Here is a 26,158-nt window from a genome sequence, read left to right on the forward strand (position 1 = left end):
ACAACTTTGAAGGGCCTGCCGTAGAGGTAGGGGCGAAATTTCGACGTAGCCCAGATGATGGCGAGGCACTCCTTTTCTGTTGTGGAATAATTTGCTTCTGCTTTGGATAGCAATCGGCTGGCGTAACTAATAACCCTTTCAAGTCCGTCAGCCCTCTGCACAAGAACGGCGCCAAGACCTACGCTGCTTGCGTCAGTATGTATTTCTGTCTCGGCGAATTCGTCGAAATGGGCAAGTAACGGAGGCGTCTGGAGGCGATGTTTAAGCTCCTGGAAAGTGTGTTCCTGCGGCGTTTCCCACTTAAACTCCACGTCGGCCTTGGTAAGGTTAGTGAGAGGATCGGCGATGCGGGCGAAGTTTTTCACAAACCGCCTATAATAGGCACACAGGCCCAGAAATCGGCGCACGGCTTTCTTGTCAGTGGGCGGCGGGAAGTCGGCGATGGCGGCTGTTTTCCGTGGATCGGGACGAACTCCAGACTTGCTGATAACGTGCCCCAGAAACAAGAGCTCCTCATACGCAAATCTGCACTTTTCTGGCTTCAGTGTGAGTCCGGAAGTCTTGATGGCTTGAAGTACAGCTTCAAGGCGCCGAAGATGCTCGTCGAAACTCGAGGAAAATACGACGACGTCGTCCAAGTACACAAGGCAAGCCTGCCACTTCAATCCTGCCAGTACTGTATCCATAACGCGTTGAAACGTTGCAGGCGCTGAGCAAAGGCCGAAGGGCATCACCTTAAACTCGAAGAGGCCGTCCGGTGTTATGAACGCCGTCTTCTCTCGGTCTCTTTCGTCGACTTCGATTTGCCAATAGCCAGTCTTAAGGTCCATTGACGAAAAGTACTTGGCGTTATGGAGCCGATCAAGTGCGTCGTCTATTCGTGGGAGGGGATACACGTCCTTTCTTGTGATTTTGTTCAGGCGGCGATAATCGACGCAGAAACGTAGGGTCCCATCCTTTTTCTTCACTAACACCACGGGGGATGCCCATGGACTCTTGGACGGCTGGATAATGTCATCCCGCAGCATTTCATCAACTTGTCTCATCATGGCCTCACGTTCTCGCGTCGAAACCCTGTACGAACTCTGACGGAGTGGTCTGGCATTTTCTTCGGTTATGATGCGATGTTTCGTGATTGGGGTCTGCCGGATTTTCGATGACGACAAAAAGCAATCTTCGTATTGCAGGAGCAGGGCCTTGAGCTGTTCTTGCTTATCGTTCGGAAGTCTGGGATTGACGTCGAAAGCTATGGGAGGGGCTTGGTTCCTCTGAGCAGGTTCCGCAGAATCGGCGAGGGCGAAAGCACTGGTGGCTTCGACAATTTCTTCGATGTATGCTACCGTTGTTCCTTTGTTCACATGTTTGTACTCATTGCTGAAATTCGTGAGCAAAACCGTTGCTTTGCCTCCCCGCAGCTCTGCAATTCCTCTTGCGACGCAAATATTTCGGGTGACCAACAGATGCTGACTGCCTTCAACGACGCCTTCCAAGTCAGATGATTTAGGAGCGCCGACTGAAATAATGACGCTTGAGCGAGGCGGAATGGTGACTTGTTCTTCCAGCACATTCAAGGCATGGTGTCCTGACGGCGTGCGCGGCGGTAGTGCTTCTTCTGTGGATAACGTTATCGACTTTGTTTTTAGGTTGATGACAGCACCATGGAGGCATAAGAAGTCCATGCCAAGGATGACATCTCTCGAGCAACGCTGTAGGACTACGAAGTCTGTAGGATAAATACGGCCGTTAATGGTGACTCTCGCTGTGCAGATTCCTGCAGGCGTTACGAGATGACCTCCGGCTGTGCGAATTTCAGGGCCTTTCCAAGCTGTCCTAACTTTCTTTAACTTCGCGGCGAACGACCCACTGATGACAGAATAGTCGGCTCCAGTATCGACGAGAGCAGTCACACTGTGGCCGTCGATAAGAACGTCGAGGTCGCTAGTTCGCCGTCTCGCATTACAGTTAAGGCGTGGCGTCGGGTCACGGCTGCGTCGGCTTGTTCCGCTGCTTCCATGCTGCGTCGTCAGGCCACCTTCGGTAAATGAGCTTTCGCCGTCAGGGCTTTGCCTGGCTGGCGTTGTGTTCGGAAAGCTCCGTCGCGGCGGCGTCGTCGGAGGAGGATCTTCGGTAGTTCGTCGCACAGCAACCGCACCTCCACCGGTTGCTGCCCTTAGTTTCCCGGATACGGGCTAGGAGACCGGCCCCGCGTTGGGCCAGAGTACTGCCGGTGGTGCGGTGACGTGCGGCGGCTGGGCGACGGCGAACGCGAAGGGCTTCGTGGTGTCCACCGAGTTCCTGTCAGGTAGTCGGCGATGTCACGTGGTCGTTCTCCTGGCTGTGGACGCGGTGCATTGACGGCGAAGCCACGCAGTCCCATCTGTCGGTACTGGCAACGGCGGTATGTGTGTCCGGCCTCGCCGCAGTGGTAGCAGAGCGGGCGATGGTCAGGGGTGCGCCAGACGTCAGTCTTCCTCGGTGCACTGCGCTGGGCCGCTGGCGAACGGTATGACGTCGGTGGGGGTGGTGGCGGCGGTGGCGTCTGTCGACGGAAGTGCGATGGGGCGGCGTTTTGGCGTGGACGGGGAGGAGCGTTGTGGCGCAGTGCAGCGGCGTAGCTCATAGCTTCCGGCTCGGGCAGCGGTGCGTGGGGAATTTGAAGCGATTGCCGAACTTCTTCTCGCACAATGTCGGCAATTGAATCCACTTGAGGCTGGGCCGAAGGCAACAGCTTGCGCAGCTCTTCCCGCACGATCGCTCGGATCGTTTCACGCAGGTCTCCGGAGTTACTGGCTTGAGCAGCAGCGCAGTCTGCAGTCAGGCGACGATTATACTGTCTGGTGCGCATGTCCAGGGTCTTTTCGATAGTGGTCGCTTCTGCTACAAATTCTTGGACGGTTATCGGTGGGTTTCTCATCAGTCCCGCGAAGAGCTCCTGTTTGACCCCTCGCATGAGGAAACGAACTTTTTTCTCCTCAGGCATGTCTGGATCAGCGTGACGGAATAGTCGGGTCATTTCTTCTGTGAAAATGGCGACATTTTCACTTGGTAGCTGAACCCGAGTCTCTAATAAAGCAGCGGCCCTCTCTTTGTGAGCGACGCTCGCGAACGTTTCAAGGAATGCGCCGCAGAAAACATCCCACGTTCGGAGCGTGGACTCCCGATTTTCAAGCCAAGTCCTTGCGGTGTCTTCCAAATAGAAGAACACACGACGCAGCTTTTCGTCATGGTCCCAGTGGTTGAGGGCGGCCACACGGTCGTATGTCTCCAGCCAGGACTCCGGGTCTTCGAACGATGACCCATGGAAAATTGGTGGTTCCCTGGGTTGATGCATGACCATCGTGGGCTGGGACGCTGCGGTTGTCATTGTCGCTGCAGTCGCGGTCATGGCCTTCGTCTTCCGCGCCTTGTCTGGTAGAAGCCCGTACTCCGGTGGTAGCCCTTGCTGTCGGCGGCTTGTTCGCTGCTCCTGGTTGGTGTCGGTGTCTTCTTCGCGACGTGGGCTGGGTTCACGGCTTGACGGGGGCGTCCGGTACATGAACGAAGCAGCTCCTCCACTAGATGTCACGGGGTCGTGACGTGGCCGAAGGCAGGAGACTTCGTGTTAGGATTTAACTGTTTATTTGGGCGAACCTGTGCCCGGTAAACTGAAAGTCCAATTACAGCAGCAGTCTCGCACAGATAGCAGTCTCGGACTGATAGCGGCGAACGGAGCGTCGGCCTTCGATCAACAACTGACAAGCGGCGAAGCGCGTCGGCATTTATACTCTTGCCGTCGAATGTTCTAGCGTTATCGTTGGCGGTGGCGTAGCTTCCAGAACAATCTGTACCGTTCGCACAGTGGGCGTGATCTTATCGAAATGATCTACTACAGTCCGGAACCTTCTAGAAAACTGCAGGCGCGGTTTGCGCTGAGAATCGTGCGGTGTTTTCGGACGATAACAAAAACTTGGGAAATGGAACGTGGCAATACTTTCGCATCATGCTTAGCTACTTCATTTGTATTGTAAGCACATTTCAAGCACTTAATCGTTCTTACTTGTAGATAGCCATCATCATTCTTCTTCTTCTTGGTGTTCTGAGCCGAGGCAGACACGACGAAATAAAGGGTTCTGCTGACCTCTGCCGGTTAAATCTTCCTGCGTCTGGAAGGAACCTCACGCCTCCACCACTCTTAAAAACGCAGGAAGACCTGACCAGACAAGGCCAGCAGAATTCTTTATTCTACAGTGTCTGCCACACTGTAGAATACCAACAAGAACACCAACAAGAAGAAAGATTAGGGACGATGATGATCATGTACAAGTGAGGAAGTACAATCAATGTGCTTGCAGTATAAATATGTAGGTACACAAGTGAATGTGCATGTATTCGCACTATCCATAGATGGTAGCACCACACAGCAGATCGAAACAAATGCCACTAGGAGAATTGGTAGACAACATGCTTTCGCGTGGCTAGTGCAGGCCTGCTCACACGTATGATGCATGCAGAAAGGCCTTTGTTTGCCGCCTTTGCACACACAATGGTCAAGAGCGGCAATATTCAACATATGGGCAACATTCTCCGGTGGTTAAACTGGATTCTCAGCAAAAAGAAGTCGCCTTCTTTCTAGTGAAATACTGTGTTGATAGAAAATGCTTGGTGATCGGATGCGTCATAATCGGCCGACAAGCCTGCACCGCTTTTATACAGCTGTTTGTGTGCCATCCTAAGAGGCAGAGGTGTGGTATACTTTCTGGCAAGAATAAGAAAGCTCAATTCAACTCGTGCAGGCAGTAAACGTGCACGCACTATGTTTAAATCTTTTAGTACCGTTTTCCTTTCCTGTTCTGTGAGCACCATTCATTTGTGTAATTTTTCAAAGTAATCTTAGTCCAATCAGTGTTGCGGCATTGTTGTTAATATAAGAATACCTATTCTTAGTATCTCTAAGCAATTTTTTCAAGCAGCCACCGGCCTCATGTTTCAGCCAATGAAGATGTCTCTTTCCTAACAAAACTGCTAGAACTCGACCCAACAACCAGAAAAGTGCTTTCATACCCTGCACACAGGATTGTTTTCTTTAGTATTATATTATATAAATGCAACACGTTCACTGCATTGAGGTCTCTGTCAGAGTGGAACTATGCAGAAGGGACATACACATTTTTTTTTTAGAAGAAATGGTTCCGACACCGGGGAATGATTTGTGTCACAGGCTTAATGCTCATGATGAAGTAGCATTATATACAAATACTCAGAAGTCATTCAAGTTTAAAACTAATTCGAATTGCCGAGAAATAATAGAATTTTTTACTACATTGCAGCTTGAAGCAATTTGTGTTTCCAAGTGAGAAAGTGTCATTTTTGGCAAAGACTAGTGTTTCTACCCCTTTCCTCTTTGAAAAATGCTTGTGACACCTTTCAAGACACCCCATGCATGAGCTGCATTACACTACCTGAAATAATGAAGCCAAATTTCAATTGGTAGAGACCGTGGTCATGGCAGCTGCGCAATTACTCACACTGCAACACCTTTTAAGACTCCGCGTGTGCAGGCTGTGTCACACTACCTAAAGTAATGCAGCTGCTGTTTAATCGGTAGAAAGCAGCATTGCAGAATCGGACAGTGTGTGTCGTCGTCACATTTATTCATGTCAAAGCTGAAGCAGCATCTGTGGACACAAGCCGGTTGGTGCGGTGAAGAATGAAGGGACATTCAATGCTTGCGAACCATTCTGAAGTAGCTCCTCTGTGGTTTTACCGATTTGTGCTCATTTTGCCATCATTATGCCCATAAATGTAATCTATTTAGGTGTGTATGTAACGCGATACCGCATAATAAAAGCAGCATGGTGTCGTACATTTGTCAAAACATGCTCTACAGCAGACTTCCATGCCCTCTTACTCAATCACTATCCTCCACCGAATCGCCATAATGGTTTACTCATGCACTATGCATAGGCCGCAAACAGTTCAAATATATACGTGCCTATCTGGTTATTGTCACGATTATTGTGTATATGACAATACATTCTCTTTTTTTTTTTATCATAAAGGTATATAATCTGTTTTGTATTAGTGCAATTTCAATTACATGTATATTGTGATCTCTATTTCTTTTTCTTTCTTTTTTGCATTGTTACAGTTAGCTATATAAATGATTCTACTTACTGTCTCCAAACATTATTTTGCTTTTGCTTTGTTTTTATTTTATTTAATGCCATTGTGCAGTGAACGTAGATTGTGGGGCTGGAGGTCTAGTCAGGTGACCCTTAATGTCGCCTTCTGTCTCCTGTGTTATGATGATCATGTATCGTCAGCCTCATAACAATAGCACTTCATTTGAAGATGTCAGTGCACCATAATTATGGATGCAATGCTGTGAGGAACCGGTGTGAAACAATTATGCCATTTTGCTTGCTTGTTTGACATTGCAAATAGTTATGATACTGTAATGAGCTTTGACATTACATATAGTTATGATGTTATAATGAGCTTTGACATCACTTATAGTTATGATGTTGTAATGAGCTTGTAATGAATAGATGAACATCACAAGCTTAAAAGTCAAAGGGGAAAACTGTCATCTCCTCTCTAAAATAATACGAATGCACAAAGACAATCTATGAGAGTTTTTTGAAAAGGAACCTTTGCAGTTCAGTAGTTGCTTCTGGCTCAGAGATAAAGGGAGCATGATAACTTTGTGGCTTTTCTTCGTGAATAACTAAAACTCGTACTTTTTTTGTAGCTTTGTAGTTGCTGTAAGGTGGATGGCAATACTTCTTTCCATGGAGCTTCCTCCTTCTTTCTGTTTTGCACAGAACATTTCGAATTAAAAAAGGAACTAGAACAAAAGGGTTTAAGCACTTGCATTGTAGCAAGTTCAGCTGAAACTGACTGGTGTCCATTCCCATTTCTCTTTTTTTTCCAGGCAAATAGCACAAATCCACTGCTAATAATGAAACGGGTTGCCCAGCTGCTGAGTGGATTTGGACTGTCCATAAATGGGCAACACACATTCTGTGGAGACTACATCTACAGTGGGCACACAGTCATTTTAACTCTTTCTTACCTCGTTGTCAGGGAATGTAAGTAGCCAAAATTTCAAGTATTCAAGTATACCTTGAGAATGTGATGCGTGAACATAATACATCTGAATTCTTTGTTTCCTTGTGAATGTTCATTGCTCGTAGTACTTTATTACAATACTTGGTGGCTCTTTAGTTGTACATAACTGAACGCAAAATTATCAGCGTATCGTAATTGTTTGCGGGCCAGGCGTAATATGATGATGCATTGTCAGCCACTGTTAAATTTGTCTCTATACTGTTCAAGCTGTGTTTGGATTTGTTCATCATTGTAGTTTACTCGCTCTGAACTAATATGGGCCTTGTTACAACACTCAGCCTTTTAAAGATTCCTTGGTTCTCTTGTGCAGTTAAATCTCGGTTTTGTTCCGTGTGATATGTTCCCGTGTGATATGTTTTAAAGTTGCGAGCCGGCCGAGGAACCACGGAAGAAAGTGACCATGTAGTCTTTTCATGCAGCGTGGCCTGGCTTGCCTGTAACGTTAGCTTCATGAGGGGCACGCAAGCGACAGGCATAACATGCTTTTGGGTACTGAAAACAAAAGCATAGCCTTCGAGATTTGTATTGCGAAGATGGCATTTTGCCCCTAAACATGGCATAAATTGAAGTTAAAAGCTTAGAGAACCATATGAAAGGCTCTAATGACACTGAACATTGCCTATGGCACCTCCAAGATGCCTTCAAGATTTCACTGTCATGTTTCGAGAAATGCTCATTTGTATTCCTGTGAAATTTCATACTGTTCTATGCCTAGTCCAGGGTTCTTCAACTCTTTTCAGTAAGCCCCGCAAGGGCAGAGTCAGCTAAAATGTTGGAGCGAAAAAGTAGGAGGGGGGGGGGGGGTGCAGTTTTCATAAAATTAGCACGGACATTTGAAAGAAAGCCTTTCCCATATCTCATATATGGACTGAAGGGAATTAGGTATATTAGAGGGACACTAATGAGAAGCAGTGACTTGGTTTAGAGTAATAAACTACACTCTGAAAACTCTAATGCCATTTGTTTAGCATCATAAGTTTATTATTAGGGGAAAAAATCAAGGTCGAAGTTTTATTTTTAAATTTCTCACCAAAATCTGCACGCTTGACGTCACAAAATTCAGTATTTTTGGTATTTTCTAGACATTGGCTCCATCAAATTTTCTGAAACTTCATATGCTAGGTCTGTGGCACCAACAGATAACAATGTACCTCATTTTTATCAATTAAAAACTATGTAGGACCCTGTAGGCATCTTCGAAATTTTTCGATATCGCACGATTTGGTGTGGGAATCTCAAAGTGGCGTGTCAACTCGTTTTTTTTTTTTTTTTTACCCGCGTTTCTCACTTGCCACTCATTGTGCTGCGGTAAGAGTGGTGTTTTCGGGGTCGTGAAATTGTACTTTACTAATGAGCAAGGAACCGTTTTGCTCTTTATCCCTTTAATGTACCATATTAATATCTATCTCTTAAATGACTGAAATCAGGATGCCAATTCTGAAATATAGAGTTCTTGGTCCACCGTTACGTTTCAACAGATGAGGACCACATAAAAAAAAACACCACTCGCTGGAGACTAGTCGCACCTGTGTAGTATACCCGAATAAAACGTTTTTAATCGCCACATGCGAGAAAAAAATGAGACTACCATTTTTCAGACTCAAAACTTCAGTTACAAAGTCGTAAGAAAAATATGGGCTGAAGGCTTGTCATGTGTGGGCCAGACCACTATCGAAAGATCTATAGACCTCTTGTTTGAGAGCCCTGGTCTGATAGGTTACAGGCAGGAAATATTCTAATGCAGTTCTGCTCTATAGTTGCTCATCCAAATAATAACTGCGGCACCCTATTACAATATTGCTTGGCAGCGACTCTCTTCTGCCTGTACTCTGCTTAAGAGTTGTTGTGCTGCTTGAGCTGCTAACCCATTAGCTGTCACATTTTTTATATGTCTTGAATAATTAAACCTCATGTTCGGAAGCAGGGGTGGTGCCAGGATTATTTTACCTGGAGGGCACTCACGATAACCAATTCCTTCAGAGAGCTGGGGACTTAGCCATTGTGTTGCGACTTTCCCTCTTAGAGGGGTAAGGGGGGGGGGGGGGGCAAATTTGGGAGGTGGCTCTAGCCCCCCCACCCTCCTGTGCCCACCACTGGCGTTGCACCTGTTTGAAGGCAAAAGTGGCAATCCTAAGCACTTCCCCTCATGTGTGCACTAGACAGATCCTATTTCCTGAATGTGTGGGGATAGTCCATAAAGAGAAATAGTCCGTTTTTCGCAACTAGTCTCGGTGACACTTTGTGACCATAATACTGAAAAGAGATGGCCGGGCGGAGAAGTTGCTGGCCAGGTCTGCCAGGCTGATAACTTGCAGTAACCATCATGCTTTTGTAATCTAAAACAGAAAGAAGTGCTTAGGTTTCAGAAAAATAATAATTGTTTGTGTTAAGGTATAGTACTAGTTGCTGACGTAACGAAAGTCTGCTTGCATTTTTTTTCTGTCTCGTGGAAGATTCCCCCCAGCGCTGTAAATACTTGCACCTGGTCTACCTGGTCCTGAGTGTGGTGGGGATACTCATGGTGCTACTGTCGCGCGGCCACTACACTGTCGATGTTGTTATTGGCTACTACGTAACAAGCAGGGTGTTCTGGATTTATCACACCCTTGCAAACAACATGGCTCTCAAAGTAAGCAGCTCTCCATTATTTTATTATTTGGAAAAAAGTGCATGCATCACAGTTTGAAACAGTCGTAACTACTTTCAAAGAGGAGTTGCAGTGTTTTTGAACGCAAGTCTCGCTTTACATTTACTTGCCGAATTCGGATCCCACCCACAAAATGTCAAATTTGATATTTTACATGAATAGTTTCGGTCCTGGGATTCATGATATATAAATTGTGTGTGCTCCTCTCTGTGTATGCCTGGTCTGTGGTCTCTCCTTGCTCTTCAAAAATATACATTATCTTATATTACTTCCATATGAAGTGGCTTTTAAAAAGGTTGCTTTGTTGTTTCACAGTACTCGCAAGTCATTGGACTAGTCTGCTATTCTAGATTATACTTCACTAGGAAGCTCATGAGGCAAAACAATAATAAAAGGCGAGACAAGGTACAAAAAATACATCTATTCTGGATACTTGAAGGCAATCGTGAAATAGTTTGATATATCAATAATCAGAAATAAGAAATATGCGTACTGTATTAACTCGCGTAATGAATAGACTTGCATAAGTGCACCCCCCAATCATCAAAATTTGGATTTATTTTACCCCCACGTAATTAACGCACCCCCTACATTTATCCAACGCACCCCCTACATTTATCTGCTGCAGTCCCATTAAGGGACACTTGGCGCCTCCTTACCCCTTAAATCTCTTCCATTCTTTATTATTATGCCGACGGACCCCTCTCCTCTCCGGCCCCTCTCCTCTCCGGAGGTCTCACTGGCTCACTCCTGCCTCAGCCTTCCTCTGCTGCCTTCCTCCCCTGTTGCTGGGTGCCTTATCTGTGCACCACAGGGGGTTTACAAACAGTGGGAGTGTAGAGACATCCCCGCTGATAAGCACACAGCTAGTTAAGGTGACTGCCGAAACTGCCCACAGAAAATGCCCACGCCAACTGCCCACGCCAACTGCCCACGCCAACTGCCCACGCCAACTGCCCACGCCAACTGACCATGCCAACTGACGGTCGCTCCTGTCAATACCGAAAAGCCCAACCATGTGCACTTGATTTTCTAGTGAGGACAACAGGATTTGCTGTTGCAGAGGGTCATTCTTATTGCATAGCAGGTTTCTGGAAAACCAGAAAAAAAAAAAAAAAACGCTCGTCTTCCGAAAAAGATCGTGACGATTTCCGCAACATGGTAGCACCCCCTATTCTCGTTTCGCTTGTTATCCGCGCGTACAGGAACTTCTCGTGTAGAAGCGAGGCGGGGGCTGTATTTCGTGGTTAATCTTGTTACAATGTTGGTTACTTGCTACAATGTTAACCGCGGCGTCACGGTCGTCGTGCGAGATCGCCACCAAGTTGGAAAGTGCATCGTAGCGTCGTAGTGCACGCTTTTGGGCACCCCTCGAGATCACAGCAGATACCACTGTTTCTTGAGCGATTACGAGAAAACATAGTCGCAAAACGCTTTTATGGTGTGCGCGAGCGGCCCTGGGACAGATTGCAGAAAATAGCGCCATCAACCACTGAAGTAAAGTGCAGCAAAGAAGCCGTTTCCAAACAGTGTATGTGTATGTCAATTACGGAAGGCTAAGTGACCTAAGTTTTTTTTTGCTTTGCCGTATTTTGCTCTTCCAGAAAAAGTTTTTGAAAATTTTACCACGCATAATAAACGCACCCCCCAACTTTGCTCCAATACGAGAAAAAAGTGCGTTCAATTCGCGAGTAGATTTGGTATTCAAGGGGAGATGCAAATTGAAAAACGAAGTTTTTTTTAAACTGCATATTTTTAATTTTTATTTGCTTTCACGAGTTTGGGTTCTCTACTTTCACAACAAAAAAAACTGAAGATTGTAATCAAACTTGAAGTAGGTGTATATCACTTTTAAGGAGCTCAAGGTAGCTATGAAAAACTTTAAATAGCTCATTGTCTGGAGTCCCCTGTATATTGTCACCTGGCTGCTTGCAAGTGTATTTCCTTTGAGAAGCTCACTTAAGCCACATGCTCAAAACAACAGTGGTTGCCAAGCATGATGGAAAAAGTCATTTTAAGAACATATCATTGCCGTATAAATGAGCATTGGCTTATATATTTAAAGTGCATTTTTTTTTCGAGATCCACTCTTAGGCAACTTCTTGAGATTAGACATGTCTTCGGTACTTCTTATAGCTATATCAAAATGAAATTATGTCCTGATATTTCTTAACATGTGAAAGGTGCAAGTATCTCCTTTGAAACTTGATAATGCCTGTATAATTATTACGAAGCTAAACCAAGCGTTTGGCATGGGCTGAGGACTCGAAGAATTTTAACATTACAATTTTTCTTGTGCATTAAATTGTCTTTATTGATATGTACATTATTGATAGTTATTTGCAATCTACAGTTAATGATGAGCAATATGAAACATTGATGGCTCAAAACCATAAAAGATTGACATAAAATGTTTGTCCTAAACAAACGACATTTTACACATTGTCATGGCAAAAAACGAAAACTGCAACTTACCATATTTACTGGATTCTAGGCCGCCCCTACTCTAATCCGACCCCGAAAATTCCAGTCCAGAAGAAAAAAAATTGCCTCATATGTAGGTTGACCGAAACAGTGAAGACAGTGTTCACAAAGGGAAAACATTTATTGAACTGAAACAAACCAGTTGGTTCATGATGCAAATAACTAGAGAAACATACTGACGCCAGTCCTGTTGTGTGTTTCTTTGCTGTAATTTCATTCGTGCTGCTTCTATAGTTATTGGCATCATAAAGATGTCATTCTGATTCGTCTACGCTGACTTCTTTGTCGCTGTCCTCAAACAGTGCGCAATCCTCGATGCCATCAAACCCATTGGATGCCATCAAAAGAGCGCATACCGTAATTACTCGAATCTAACGTGCACCTTTTTTCCGGTTAAGCTAGTTCATAAATCGCATGCGCGTTAGAATCAAGTACGAAAAAAAAATGAATACGGTCATTCTATTGCCATCGGCATTTTCAAAATGGCCGCCCCCTATGTGCATCGGCCATTTCTGCCTATGTGTTTCCCATGTGCGGCACTTCGTACGTGGGCTGAGGAGTTCATCATCTTGTAGTTCATTAGCATCGACGGCATGGAAGGGCCGACTCCAGAAACTCGACGAGTGCACCACGATGCCGCTTTTAAAAGAAAAGTCATCGCATGTGCCGAAACAGACGGAAATCAGGCCGTATTACGGTCGTTCGGAGTTCCCGAAACGTGCGTGTGGGACTGGCGGAAACAAAAGCAGAAGATTGTCAAAGATTCGTGCAAAGGCTTCTGTGGACCACAGCAGGGTCGGTTTCCGCAAATTGAAGAGCTGCTCGCTGAGTATGTGCTTGAGCAGCGAGCGACACAGCGGCCCGTGACGACAGAACTGTTCTAAGTGCGGGCTATGCAGTTAGCCTTAGAAAAAGGGCTAATGCCGAGCCAGTTTAAAGTGAGCAGGTGCTGGCTAACTAACTTTATGAAGAGGAAAAGCTTTTCCCTCGGAAGGCGAACGGGCATATGCCAAAAGTTGCCGGAAGAGTACGAAGAAAAGCTTCACAGTTTTCAGAGGTTCGTCCTAAACTTGCGGCACAACAACGGCTACCTGCTTGGGCAAATCGGGAATGCCGATCAAACGCCTCTTTACTTCGACATGCCTGGCACCACAACTGGCGAGAAGAAGGGGGCGAAGCAAGTTCGCGTGCTGACATCGGGCCACGGTAAAACTAGAGGGACGGCAATGCTCCGTTGCACGTCAAGTATGCACAAGCTTTTCCCGTACCTCATATTTAAACGGAAGACGCTCCCGAAAGGAGTCGTTTTCCCGAATAGTGTGATCGTGCGGGGAAAATGGGTGCGCGTTGCGATCCATTTCTTACTTTTTTTTTTCGTTGTGGAAACAGGGTGGGCGTTACAATCGAGTGCGCGGTAGAATCAAGTAAATATGGTAATCAAAGTTCTTGGGTTGTCTCTCGCGGCAGCCCTACCAGTGATGCACATTTTTTTTTCATTCACTCTGAAGTGAATGAAAAAAATGTGCCCGGCTTGAGCTTTGGACAACGACGCCGCAGCTAGGACAACTTTCCTTTTATAAGCGGCACTATAATGACACCGCCTGTTTTGCGCCATGGAGCCATGACACACGCAGACTACTCGAAGCGCGACTCGAAATGACAAGCGACTCGCCTCAACACTCACCACAAAGATCAAAATGGCAGCCTCGCGTATTTACTTAAGCCCCCTGTTGGCTTGACTAGTAGCGGCTATAACATGGGCTATACAGTGGAATCTCGATGATACGAATCTCACGGGGTCACGAAAAATATTCGTATTAGCCGAAATTCATATCATCGAAACAAATAAAACTAGCTAAATTAACAAAGAGTTAGACGTGAACTCATCCAGGCACAAGTACGTAAAAAACATTTATTTTTTGATGAAAAAGTCTCCGATGTCCTTCTGCCTCTTTTTCTTCGCCAGGTCACCTAGCAGGCTTTGTTCGAAAGCATAAAAGCGCCTGCACGTGTCGTCGCTGACTTCATCCGCGGCCACAGCGCGCCTCGGAACGTCGAGCGCGTGCAGCGTTTCAGCCGGCAGTAATGGTCCTTCGCCGTCGCCCACGTCTATGTCGTCGCCATCATCGCTGGAATTGGCAGCCCCGCACGTGGCCTCCTCAACAATATCTTCGACCGTGCGCGCACCACAGGTGGCTAGATTGTCATCTGCCGTGCAAAAATCATCAGATGTGCACTCGACGTTGAGCTGTTCCCAGTCCTCAATATTAGGATCTTCCGGCTCTGGGGGCACCTCTTCTGGACTCCCGAAGAAGTTGCATTTGCCGAAGCAGTTCGCTACGGTAGTCGGAGTTACCCTATCCCATGCCATAGCTATAAAATGGTTGGCGTCCAAGAGGCTTATTCTCAGGTCACCTTCGTCCTTTTGGTCAATTTTTGCGAGTAGGCGACGCACAAGAAGGCTCTTAAAATGATGCTTCACATTCTTAATAATCCCAGCGTCAAGGGGTTGCTGGTGCATCGTCGCATTTGCGGGTAAAAAGACGAGTTTGACGTTCTGAAGCGTTACTTGTCTCGGGTGGGCGGCGCACTGGTCAAGAAAAAGAATCTTCCGATTCTTACAAGCCATCCTCCTGTCAAGGAGTGACAGAAACTCTTCAAACAACGCCGCCGTCATCCACGCCTTTTTGTTTGCACAATAGACGCACGGCAAATGACTCTCGCGCTTGAAGCACCGGGGCTTTTGGAACTTTCAAATTAAGGTCAGCTTAAGCTTTACCGATCCGTCGGCATTACAGCACAAGAGCACAGTAATACGCTCTTTGCTTTTTTTGCCTCCTCTGCATGCTTTGCCTTTTAAATAGAGGCTCTTTTCGGGTTGCAGGTTAAAAAAGAGACCTGCCTCATCAGCATTAAAAACATCACGAGGCTCATACTCTGTAATGAGTGACGGCAGCTTCTCTAACCAGTTGCTGACAACTGCCTCGTCAGCTTTTTTCGCTTCGCCGCAGACGCTTTTGTAAACGAGAGCGTGCCTAGTCTTAAAGCGCTGCAGCCACCCACCTGAAGCCTGAAATCTGTCTATATGCAAAGCAAGTGCAAACTCATCGGCTTTCTCCCGCAAAACTTTGCCATCGATATTTACGCCAGCTGCGGTTACTTCTTTAAACCAAGTCAGGAGAGTCTCTTCATGTTTCACGTGCTGAGCGGTCTTCGCTTGCTTTTCGTTGACATTGAACGAAAGCACGTTTTTCATTATGGTCTCTCGCTGTCCAACAACTGTGCTCAGTGTTGACATTGCAAGGCCTAGCTCCTTAGCCAACTCCATCCGCTTTCTCTTGGGATCCTCATCGACCTTTCGAAGGATGTCTAATTTCTCCTTAAAGGAGAGCGCTTTTCGCTTGCGAGACATAGCTCGTTGTGACTAGGCAAAATGGCGCAAACACAAAGAACGCGGCCCGAAGCACAGCACTGCAGCCACTCCGTCCAACGCCACGCAGAGAAAGAGGAAAAGCACAACAGCAACAAAAGAGTCACTGCTCCAAACTCGTTGTGCCTTGCCCTGCGCAGTCCGCCGCGTCGTCGCGTCTGCGCCGCCGCACCCAAACAGAGAGGGAGAAAGAAAACCGTGGCCAGCGCTATCTCTAAACCTAAACCGAAATCAAAGGGCGCAAGCGGTCTCTTAGGTCTCTGATATTGCGCACGCTGCGCGCCAATGTTGGAGGCCGCCAGGCGCTGCTGGCAGGCACCGTTGGCAAAATGCCAAAACGACGGTGCAGCACGCATTCCGGCGCGCGACTGAGCGCTGTTCTATTTCGCGGCCGTCAATGGGGCGGCGTTCATTCGTATCAAACGACGCGGGCAGAAAATCGATTCGTAACAAACGTACTCTAGCGCATTGCAAAGTAATGGGGCTCGGCAGGGACCACAGAAAAATTCGTATCATCCGGAAATTCGTATTAGCCGTCATCGTATCATCCAGATTCCACTGTAATACCATCTAGGTGGCACTAGTTGTGCACCACTTTTCTCAATGAAATCTAAGCAGACCCTGCAAAAATTTGCAAAAAAATTATCGGCCTAGACTCGAATAAATATGGTAATACATAACTAATTACATATTCGAAATCATCGTAAAAGCCTTTATATACAGCAAAAAAGTTTCATTGCCTTAGCCTTACAGATTCATGAAACTTATTTTTTGAAATGCATCTCCAGTTAAAACTTATATTAATGCATTGAAACTCTCGAAACTGCTTTCAGAAACCGTAATAAGCATTAACATGATAATTTGCTTAAAATTGCTTAAGAAAATTGTGACAACTTCTTCTTTTGCAAGTCAGTGTACTTTATTTTGCATTAAAATAGTTCATAAACTTGTCTTGCCTCTTGCGCCCTGTCAAGTTGATCAAGTCATCCTCATTAACTGAGCATTGAAGCTGTAAAGTTAAGTAAATTCAGCGCTTTCAGTTACAACAGCGGTAATTGATGGTGAATGCTGATCCAGCGGAGTAAATAGTTGTTTAGCGGGGGCATTAGCATCTTCCAAGCATCACTCATCATTTTCATTGCTACGAGCGAGGCAGTGGTCAGTTTGACTCCCAAAAGAGGATTTAGCTGGAATGGAGAGAAATACTCAAGTCGGCAAGCCGTAAGTGACAACGCTGTCCACAAACAAGTGTCAATGGCACTAGGGGATTTGCAGCAGCAAGTGAATACAAGAAAAAGCGTGGCCTCCAAGATGTGTATTTTATAACCAAAAACGCCAAAAATATGTCGCAAGGTCGTGGATCCTGGAGGCCATGCTTTTCAGGGCCGCATGTCACCATGCGCGAGCAAGCGAGGAAAGGAATGCCAAGTCGCTTCGTTAATCGGATTTTTGTGCCCTCAGCAATTGGACTTTTTGAAAAAGACTACCGTATTTACTCAATTCTACCGCGCCCTCGATTGTAACGCGCACCCGGTTTCCACGACGAAAAAAAAAAAGTAAGACGTCGATTGCAACGCGCACCCATTTTTCTCATTGGCCCGCACAATCACACCACTCGGGAAAACGACTCCTTTCGGGAGCGTCTTCTGTATAAGTATGAGGTTCGGGGGAAGCTTGTGTCTATCTGACGTGCAACGGAGCATTGCCGTCACTCTAGTTTTACCGTGGCCCGATGTCAGCACGCGAACTTGCTTCGCCCCCTTCTTCTCGCCAGTTGTGGTGCCAGGCATGTCAAAGTAAAGAGGCGTCTGATCGGCATTCCCGATTTGCCCAAGCAGGTAGCCGCTGTTGTGCCGCAAGTTTAGGGCAAACCTCTGAAAACTGTGAAGCTTTTCTTCGTACTCTTCCGGCAACTTTTGGCATATGCCCGTTCGCCTTCAGAGAAAAAAGCCTTTCCTCTTCATAGGGTTAGATAGCCAGCACCTGCTCGCTTTAAACTGGCTCGGCATTAGCCCTTTTTCTAAGGCTGACTGCATAGCCTGCACTTGGAGCAGTTCTGTCATCACGGGCCGCTGTGCCGCTCACTGCTCAATCTCATACTCGCCGAGCAGCTCTTCAATTTGCGGAGACCGACCCTGTTGTGGTCCACTGAAGCCTTTACGTGAATCTTTGTTGTCGACAATATTCTGCTTTTGTTTCCGCCAGTCCCGCGCGCACATTTCGGGAACTCCGAACGACCGCGATGCGGCCCCTATTTCCGTCCGTTTCGGCACACACGATGACTTTTCTCTTAAAAGCGGCATCGTGGTGTACTCGTCGTGTTTTTGGAGTTGGCCCTTCCATGCCGTTGATGCTAATGCACTACCAGATGAGGAACTCCTCAGCACACGTACGAAGTGCCGCACATGAGAAACATAGGCAGAAATGGCCGACGCGCCATGCCGACGCACGTAGGGGGCGGCCATTTTGGAAATGCCGATGGCAATAGAATGACCGTATTCATTTTTTTTTTGTACTCGATTCTAACGCGCATGCGATTTATAAACTCGCTTAACCGGAAAAAAGGTGCGCGTTAGATTCGAGTAATTACGGTATGTCAACGCATTGCAACTTACGACAGATCGTGCATCATGTGCCGCTGCACTCACAAAAAGCATTGTGCAAGTAACAAATTGCACCGCCTTTGCAAGGAGGGATCGAAACTTGTTAGAATGGGACCAAGATTAATCAATTTTTCTCAAATTAAATGCACTCCTGAGCTTTGGCCCTGCGCAGCATTCGATATGTCGTATGTTACGCTCTGCAGGAGTTTGATGTATGTGTGCTACAGTCCTATACTTTTGCATGGTAAATTCAGAATTTATCAACTGTTCGATATAGAGAATGATTCTATATATCTGAGTTCCATATACCCGAGATGAACTTATTGTTGCTCCCCGCTTGTGCTCTACTGTTGAAGCTCGATATGACAGTCGTGGACATAATAACATTTAAAAATTGTTGCTTTTGACTATGGTATGTATCAAATAGTGTATGCTCATGACAAATAATATAACTAATGATAGTGTTTTATTACTGTGTTGCTCGATTGTTCCGGCGCAGTGATAAGTTCTCAGTCTTGGTTGGCAGCGTCCATTTCTTGTCCTGTTCTTCCGCACTTGCAGGTTGCGTCTCAGAATAACTACCTGTCACGGTCATGGTGGTTCTCACTATTCCTGTACTTTGAGAAGAATGTGGGAGGCGTAGTGCCACGCCAGTACGAGTGGCCCCTGCCCTGGCCCCGGAGGTGGCTGCCGCGCACTCGGATATCCTAGCACCGCACGCATGGTGAGCACTATGAAGCAACATATAAAGGAGGTAGAAGCATGCATGTTCTCAACCGTCTACCTCACAGATCCAGTAAACTCTCCGAGTGCCTTATGCATTCACCTAAGATAACTCGAAAGCAAAACCCGTAATCTTTCTTTTTCTTCTAAGTTGATTCCTTAATCTTCCCCCACTTCCCCCTGAAAGCTTTGTGCACCTAACGTGGTTTTGCACTGCCTCCGACATCTGCCCACTTTTGACCAAGGAACAGTTTCATGTGATGACATCATCACGTGGCTTCATAATGACCTCGCAATGACATCACATGGGAACATCATGACTTGGTGATGACTTTTTGCATCGCTCGTGTTGACACTATATTTATTTATTCTTTGATTTGTTTCTTTAACAACACATGATTGCCATGGACACTGAAACCAGTGGCCAGCGGCGCTGCTTCAAGTGCCAAAGATTCGGACATGCTTCTCAGAGTTGCCGTGGGCAGCTTACCTGTGCACGGTGTGGTATCACAGGCCACTCTGCAGATGATGACTGCAAGGCCGAACCCCACTGTGCGAACTGCGATGGAGAACACGCGGCGTATTCTAGATCCTGCACAGCATGGAAAAAAGAAAAAGAAATTATTACCATCAAAGTCACCCACAACATCAGTTTCCGCGAAGCAAGGCATCGGGTCTCCCCTTTCTATGCAACAAAATCATTTGCTGAAGTGGTGCAACAGAGGGAAGCACCACGACAGCATCAGGTGGCCGCCCAAGCTATGCACAGCGTGCTGGAGCGACCGCCGCTTGCCCCTACTGCGGGAGCAGCCAAGGCTGCTCCGGCCTTAGTCAACAAGGCCCCACCACGGGCGTCGACATGCATTGGCACGAGCCAGGGCAACGGGCAGACTGCGAGAACCTCGTCGACGTCCGGTGTAGAGGGTTTAAAGGCTTCGTATCTTGAGCTGAAGCCCACAACGCCCAGGGATCGCTCGGCAGAGCGACGGTCCAACGCTTCTCATGAAGCTATGGACACAACTGCCAGTCAAACGGCGCCTGCAGCGCCGAAGGAGCGGCGAGTTTCTCTCGACCGCTCCAAAAAAGACAAAAGACAAAAAGCCCTGTAAAATAGGTTTCGTTTTCCATAACCTGAAAGGTTATGGTACCATTCTGTTTTTACTTTAGTATCACACACATGTCACCAAGGTTTTATCGCCAACAAATCAACTCTTACTCCACTTTTCCGCTCAAGTTCACTGCCCAAAATGGCTTTTCTTGTCCATTGGAATTGTAGAGGACTCATTCACAACATAGGTGACATAAAAGATTTGCTAAGTAGTCTCTCTCCAATGGCTATGTGCTTACAGGAGACCAATCTGGGAGAAAAACACACCAACTTCCTCAGAGGTTTCACCGTAGTACGGCGCGATCGCGTCCACGCTAGCTGGTTGTCCGGCGGCGTGGCTATTGTCGTCAAAAGTGGAATTGCAGTGCTAGAGATCACCATCAACAGTCACATCGAGGCCGTGGCTGTCGCCATTTTAGCTCACAAAACTATCACCATATGTTCCATTTATATCCCCCCACACACGCATTTTTCAATTAAAGATATAGAGCATATTTTGGACCAACTGCCTGAACCGTTTGTTATTGCAGGGGATTTTAACGCACACGGAATGCTTTGGGGAAGCAGTACAACTGACACCAGAGGACAAACCCTCGAAGATTTTATTCTGAACAATGACGTATGTCTTTTAAATACTGGTAGCGTCACCTACTGCTCCCCAAGCACAGGTGCCACTAGCTGCTTAGATCTAGCGCTGTGCTCACCTTCGCTCTTCTGCGACCTAAAGTGGAGCGTGATAGATAATGTCTACGGCAGTGACCATATGCCTGCTCTCATAAAATTAACACAATCCCTCCCCACCACTCAATCCCGACCACCGCATTGGAAACTACATCTGGCAGACTGGCCACTGTTCACTGAAAAAGCTGCCCTAGAAAAAGAGATGCTTGATGGCCTAAGCATAGAGGAAATGAACGAGACAGTCACCGCCTGCATACTTGCGGCAGCCGAACAAACTATACCACAATCCTCCGGCATTATAAAGAAAAAACTTAAACCCTGGTGGACAAAAGAGTGCACACAAGCTAAAAAAATGCAAAACAAGGAGTGGGGCGTTTTTCGTAAATATCCTACAGGAGAGAACCTCCTAGCATTTAAAAAGGCGAGAGCAAAGGCAAGATTTATTCGCAGGCAGGCTGAAAAACTCTCGTGGAAAAAGTACATTTCATCCATTAACAGTTCCATCACATCTAAAAGAATGTGGGATCAGGTGCACAAGTTGAACGGCAACTACAGTTCATATACCATCCCCATTCTCTCAACCCCTGGCATCCAGACAACTTTAGGCGAACAGGCAGACCTACTAGCGCTGCACTTTTGCGCTATTTCGAGCTCAGCAAACTATTCGGCAGCTTTCCTAAAACATAAACAATTTACAGAAAAACAAAAGCTTCCTATTACAGGTTATCACGACAGATCACACAACTTCCCCTTAACCCTGCAGGAAATTAACAGAGTGCTTTCTCAAGGTAAAAAAACAGCACCTGGCCCAGACAAAATACATTACCAAATGCTCGCCCATTTGTCCCAGGAAGCGGTGAAGGCATTGCTGCACTTCTTTAACGCTATTTGGATCACTGGCAGAATGCCAACAGAGTGGAAAAAAGCCATTATAATTCCATTTCTCAAAGCCGGAAAAAACCCTACATTACAAACAAGCTACAGGCCCATAGCACTTACAAGTTGTATGGCGAAATCCTACGAAAGCGTTATAAATATTAGGCTAACATACATCCTAGAAACCGATAACTTGATAGATGTCCATCAATGTGGTTACAAGAAAGGATGTTCCACCACCGATCACCTCGTTCGCCTTGAACATACAGTACGAGAAGCTTTCCTGTACAAGCAGCACTGCTTAGCAGTATTTTTCGATCTTGAAAAGGCATATGACACAACGTGGAAGTACGGTATCTTACGAGACCTGGCAGATCTTGGAATTCGCGGAAGGATGCTCAACTGCTTGTCCGACTTCCTATCGAACCGAACTTTTTGGTTCGTTTGGGCACCACACTTTCAGGAACTTTTACTCAAGAGAACGGTGTGCCTCAGGGCTGGGTCTTAAGCACAACTCTCTTTGTCGTCAAAATGAACTCTGTGAACCAGGTCATACCATCTACTCTTATGCACTCACTATATGTGGATGATCTCCAAATAGCAAGCCGGTCATCTAACATGGCGACGTGCGAGCGACAGATTCAAATAGCACTAAACAAGCTAACACAATGGGCTAACAAAAACGGCTTCCGGTTTTCTGAGGAAAAGACGGTTGCTGTAGCGTTCTCCCAGAAACGAGGCTTACAACCAGACCCCGTACTCAAAATAGACAAAACAGTATTGCCAATAAAACAAGAACAGAAGTTTCTGGGGGTCGTATTTGATAAGAAGCTCAATTTTCTTTCACACATTAATAATCTCAAGGTGAAATCCAACAGCGCCCTCAATGTCCTCAAAGTCTTGTCCCGAAAGCACTGGGGTTCCGATCGTAAGTGCCTCCTGCTCATCTACCGCTCTTTAGTACGCAGCAAATTAGACTATGGTAGTATAATCTACGGTTCAGCAAGAGACTCGTACCTTAAGGGGGGACGCGGCTTTGGGATCGCGAAAAATGGCAAAAAAATCGATTTTTTGAAACACAAGTTTTCAGTTTCTGGAACCCTTTTTCTATCTGGTTCCAAAATATCTACACTGAAAACCGCGCAGAAGTGCTTCGGAAAATTCGTTTCACCCACCTAGGTAGCAAAAATTTTTCAGGAAATGGCGAGAAAACGGCGATTTTCAAAAAATTATAGCTTCGCGATGCTTGGGCCGGGAGCCGGCTTCTTGGGCTCATCGGAAAGAGCATTTCTCCGTGTTTAACTTTCCCGCCTCAGCTGGCTCCTCCCTTTAACAACAAGCGAGCAAAAAGCAAATGTTTGAAGGTCGTTTTGAGGTCCTCGATTGGCCGTGGCCGCCATGTTGCCTCAGCTCGCCTCGCCATTGGCCCGATGCTCGCTCTGGGAGATCGTCGTCTGCTGCTTGTGCGTCGCGAGGACACGGCTCTCGAAAATCGTCACTTCGTGACGTGTTCACGGCTTGATAATCACTTAAGATATAACTACGCTTTAGTTACGAGCAGTAAGCGGATGCGCGATCAGGTTACTACGAGCGTCAGCGCGGTCTATGAGCGCCGCGCGTCATTGGAGTCGTCTTTAGCCCTAACTCCGCCGACTGCGGGCAGGAACGACGCGCTAGCGCATTCGTGGCAACGTGCTTCTTCGCAAGCAACGAAGCTGTAAGCGGCGGCACGATCTGATTACTACGAGTGGCCGCACCGGATGCACGATCAGATTACTACGAGCGGGCGCGCGGCGGTCTACGAGTGCGGCGCGTCATCGGAGTCGGCTTTAGGCCTAACTCCGCTGACAGCGAGACTGCGGGCAGGAACGACGCGCAAGCGCACTCTTGGTGACATGCTCCTTCGCAAGGAATGTACCACATCACTCGCTAGCTCCTCTGAATATTGTACGGGCATTTTACGCATCGGCAGCGGACAACACAGTCAAGCTAAGCTCGTCACCCCCCCCCCCCCCCTTTTCACTGCCAAGGATCGCTCGGAACAGTGGCTAGCAGTTTCGCGTGTCGTCATTCGAAAATGCGATGCCAAGTGCAGTGCGTGCCGATTTTTTGTCTTCGTAGTTACACATTTCGCGCATCGTCATCGAACGCCGCCGGCAAGTGCATTACGCGCCGGCTGCACTGTCCACGCGGCCGCGCACCCCACGGTCATATGGGGTGCCGTCAGAAAGCTTTTGTGATGCGATTCAGACGTGCTTGGAGCCGTGCTTGATATCGCCACGAACGTCTATGATTGTTCCGAAGTTAATGAATTGCTGTAGATTAGGGTTTTCGCAGCCGGCTGTAAGATGATTCGTTTCACGGTTAGAGCGGCGAAAGAGCATGTGTGAATCAGGGGCACGAATTTTTATATGCCCGTTTCGTGTCATTAATTATACTGCTAGAAATTCCCGTGCCACCAGTCTTCTGCCCATAACTTTGTTATTTAGAAAGAAGGCATAGGCCGTCATGGTGTGATCCATTTTTCTGGTGCAATAAACTTCTCTCCAAATAAACAAAAGTTCAGTGAATATTTGTAATCAAGTACCTAATTACGCTAATTACAACTTCACCACAAAAAAGTATGTGTAATAATTTCAGTATATGGTTTTATTCAATTACAATCTTTTCTGTCATACCTATCACACCACTCCTTCATACAAAGAACTTGGTTTGAAATCCATACTTGTTCTTTGTAACTCGTGAAAAGGAGTAAATCATGAAAAGAAGTCAAATATCACAAGACAAACCTGAGATCACAATTTTTAGGTGTCTTAGAGACGTAAAGAAAAATTGAAACTTTAAACGCAGCTTTCTCAATACTGTTTTTTTTTTTTTGACATTATGCTCAGCCCCTCCACATGGTTCAATGAAGAAATAATTTGTTTCTCGTAAAGTATTCGTGGTATCGCTTCAAAGTTTTTATGGAAGCACTGTGAGGTTATTCTTAGTGTCTGTGCCAATTTTCATCAATATCCAACGAGAAACAAAAAAGTTCATTGAAAAAAGCCTGTCGAAAACTTTGACAGGTTTTTTCTCACAAGTGTGTTTTGGACATTGTGCATTGCTCGTGGAAAGAGTAGCACGAGAATGACTGGACCGATTTTGATTCTGTTTTTTTTCCCTGAATCCCTGAACAGTGCTTGTAGGTACAGCAATCTTCAATTTCTGTTTTGTGGCCCTGTTATTTTTCTAAACGATGATTTGTCCGTGCCATTGTTTCTGACAATGTGTGTCGGCAGCCATGATGATATTTAAAAAAAAAAGAGAACTTATTAAAAAATTTCGAGAGTGTCATACCCTGTAGCTTTCTTTTGAGTAAAGATCAACACCATTCGCAGCTTCCTGGCATGTTTTGTTGCAGCGCTAGGCTTTCCACGAGCAGACCATGTAATTGGATCGTGTAGCATTATGTAACTTGAGAACTACTGAAGCTATCATGATGAAACTGCATATTTCCCTATTCTAGACACTTATGAGTATGCATGCCAAATTTCATTGCTGTAGGTCAATAAATAAAAAAGTTTTTTTTCAAAGCCGCCTCCCCCCTTAAGCTACGCCTCGCAACAGGTGCCTATCGAACCTCACCTATTTCGAGCTTATACGCCGAAAGTAACGAACCATCCTTAGAATATTGGAGAACTAAACTAATGCTCACGTATGTCCTTAGAGTTCGTTCTTCACCAGATCATATATGCCACAGTATTCACCAGATCATATATGCCACAGTCACACGCTGTGACCTACGACAACACTACGCCAACAAACCAAACGTAATTAAGCCACTAATACTAAGATTTGAAGAAAAATTTCGCACCTTAAATGTTCCTAACGAAGCACTCTCCATCGCCAGAAGGCCACCCAGTTTGGCCCCATGGACTGATTTCTCCAAATTCTTACATTTTTCACTCACACATATAAAAAAACAAAACACCCCACGTGAACATATTCTACAAGAATTCCTTACATTACAACAAACGTACAACATTCACGAAGAATTTTATACTGATGGTTCGAAGACATCTGCTTATGTCGGAAGCAGTGTGGTAGGAGCAACACACGAGCAAATAACTAGACTACCGCAGTTCGTATCCATCTACACCGCTGAGTGCTATGCGTTATGGATGGCAGTACGATACATTATAAGCTCAAAACATAAAAAAGCTGTAATATTTACAGACTCGTTAAACGCGCTGAAATGTCTCAATTATAAATCTCAGTATGAGCCATTCATAGGCGATATTTTGAACATGCTATCCCACACACCTGATGACCACACCATACGCCTCTGTTGGGTCCCGAGTCATGTCGGGATCCCAGGCAATGAAAGGGCAGACCAACTAGCTGCAACAGCAAAAGAGATGTGCGAGTCAAAAACCAACATACCTGCCCGAGATGGGATTCAAGCTGTTCGACGGGCCACCACTTTTCACTGGCAGCAGGAATGGAAATCACAA

The 26,158-nt window shown here is 46.2% G+C and overlaps 1 protein-coding gene across 8 annotated transcripts in view; it reads left to right on the top strand.

Annotated features, from left to right (window-relative positions):
- The window catches only part of LOC119161099 (phosphatidylcholine:ceramide cholinephosphotransferase 2), a 294,133-nt gene that overhangs the window by 229,966 nt on the left and 38,009 nt on the right, over window positions 1–26,158 (top strand). For all 8 annotated transcript variants that reach the window (XM_075879920.1, XM_037413434.2, XM_037413435.2 and 5 more), the window contains 3 exons: window positions 6,914–7,070; window positions 9,564–9,739; window positions 18,836–18,998. In XM_075879920.1, the coding sequence (XP_075736035.1) occupies window positions 6,914–7,070; window positions 9,564–9,739; window positions 18,836–18,985 (483 nt within the window). In that variant the 3' untranslated portion in view covers window positions 18,986–18,998. The remainder of the gene's footprint in view (window positions 1–6,913; window positions 7,071–9,563; window positions 9,740–18,835; window positions 18,999–26,158) is intronic.

This window comes from Rhipicephalus microplus, chromosome X (genome assembly GCF_043290135.1).
Source record: "Rhipicephalus microplus isolate Deutch F79 chromosome X, USDA_Rmic, whole genome shotgun sequence".
NCBI lineage: Eukaryota > Metazoa > Arthropoda > Arachnida > Ixodida > Ixodidae > Rhipicephalus > Rhipicephalus microplus.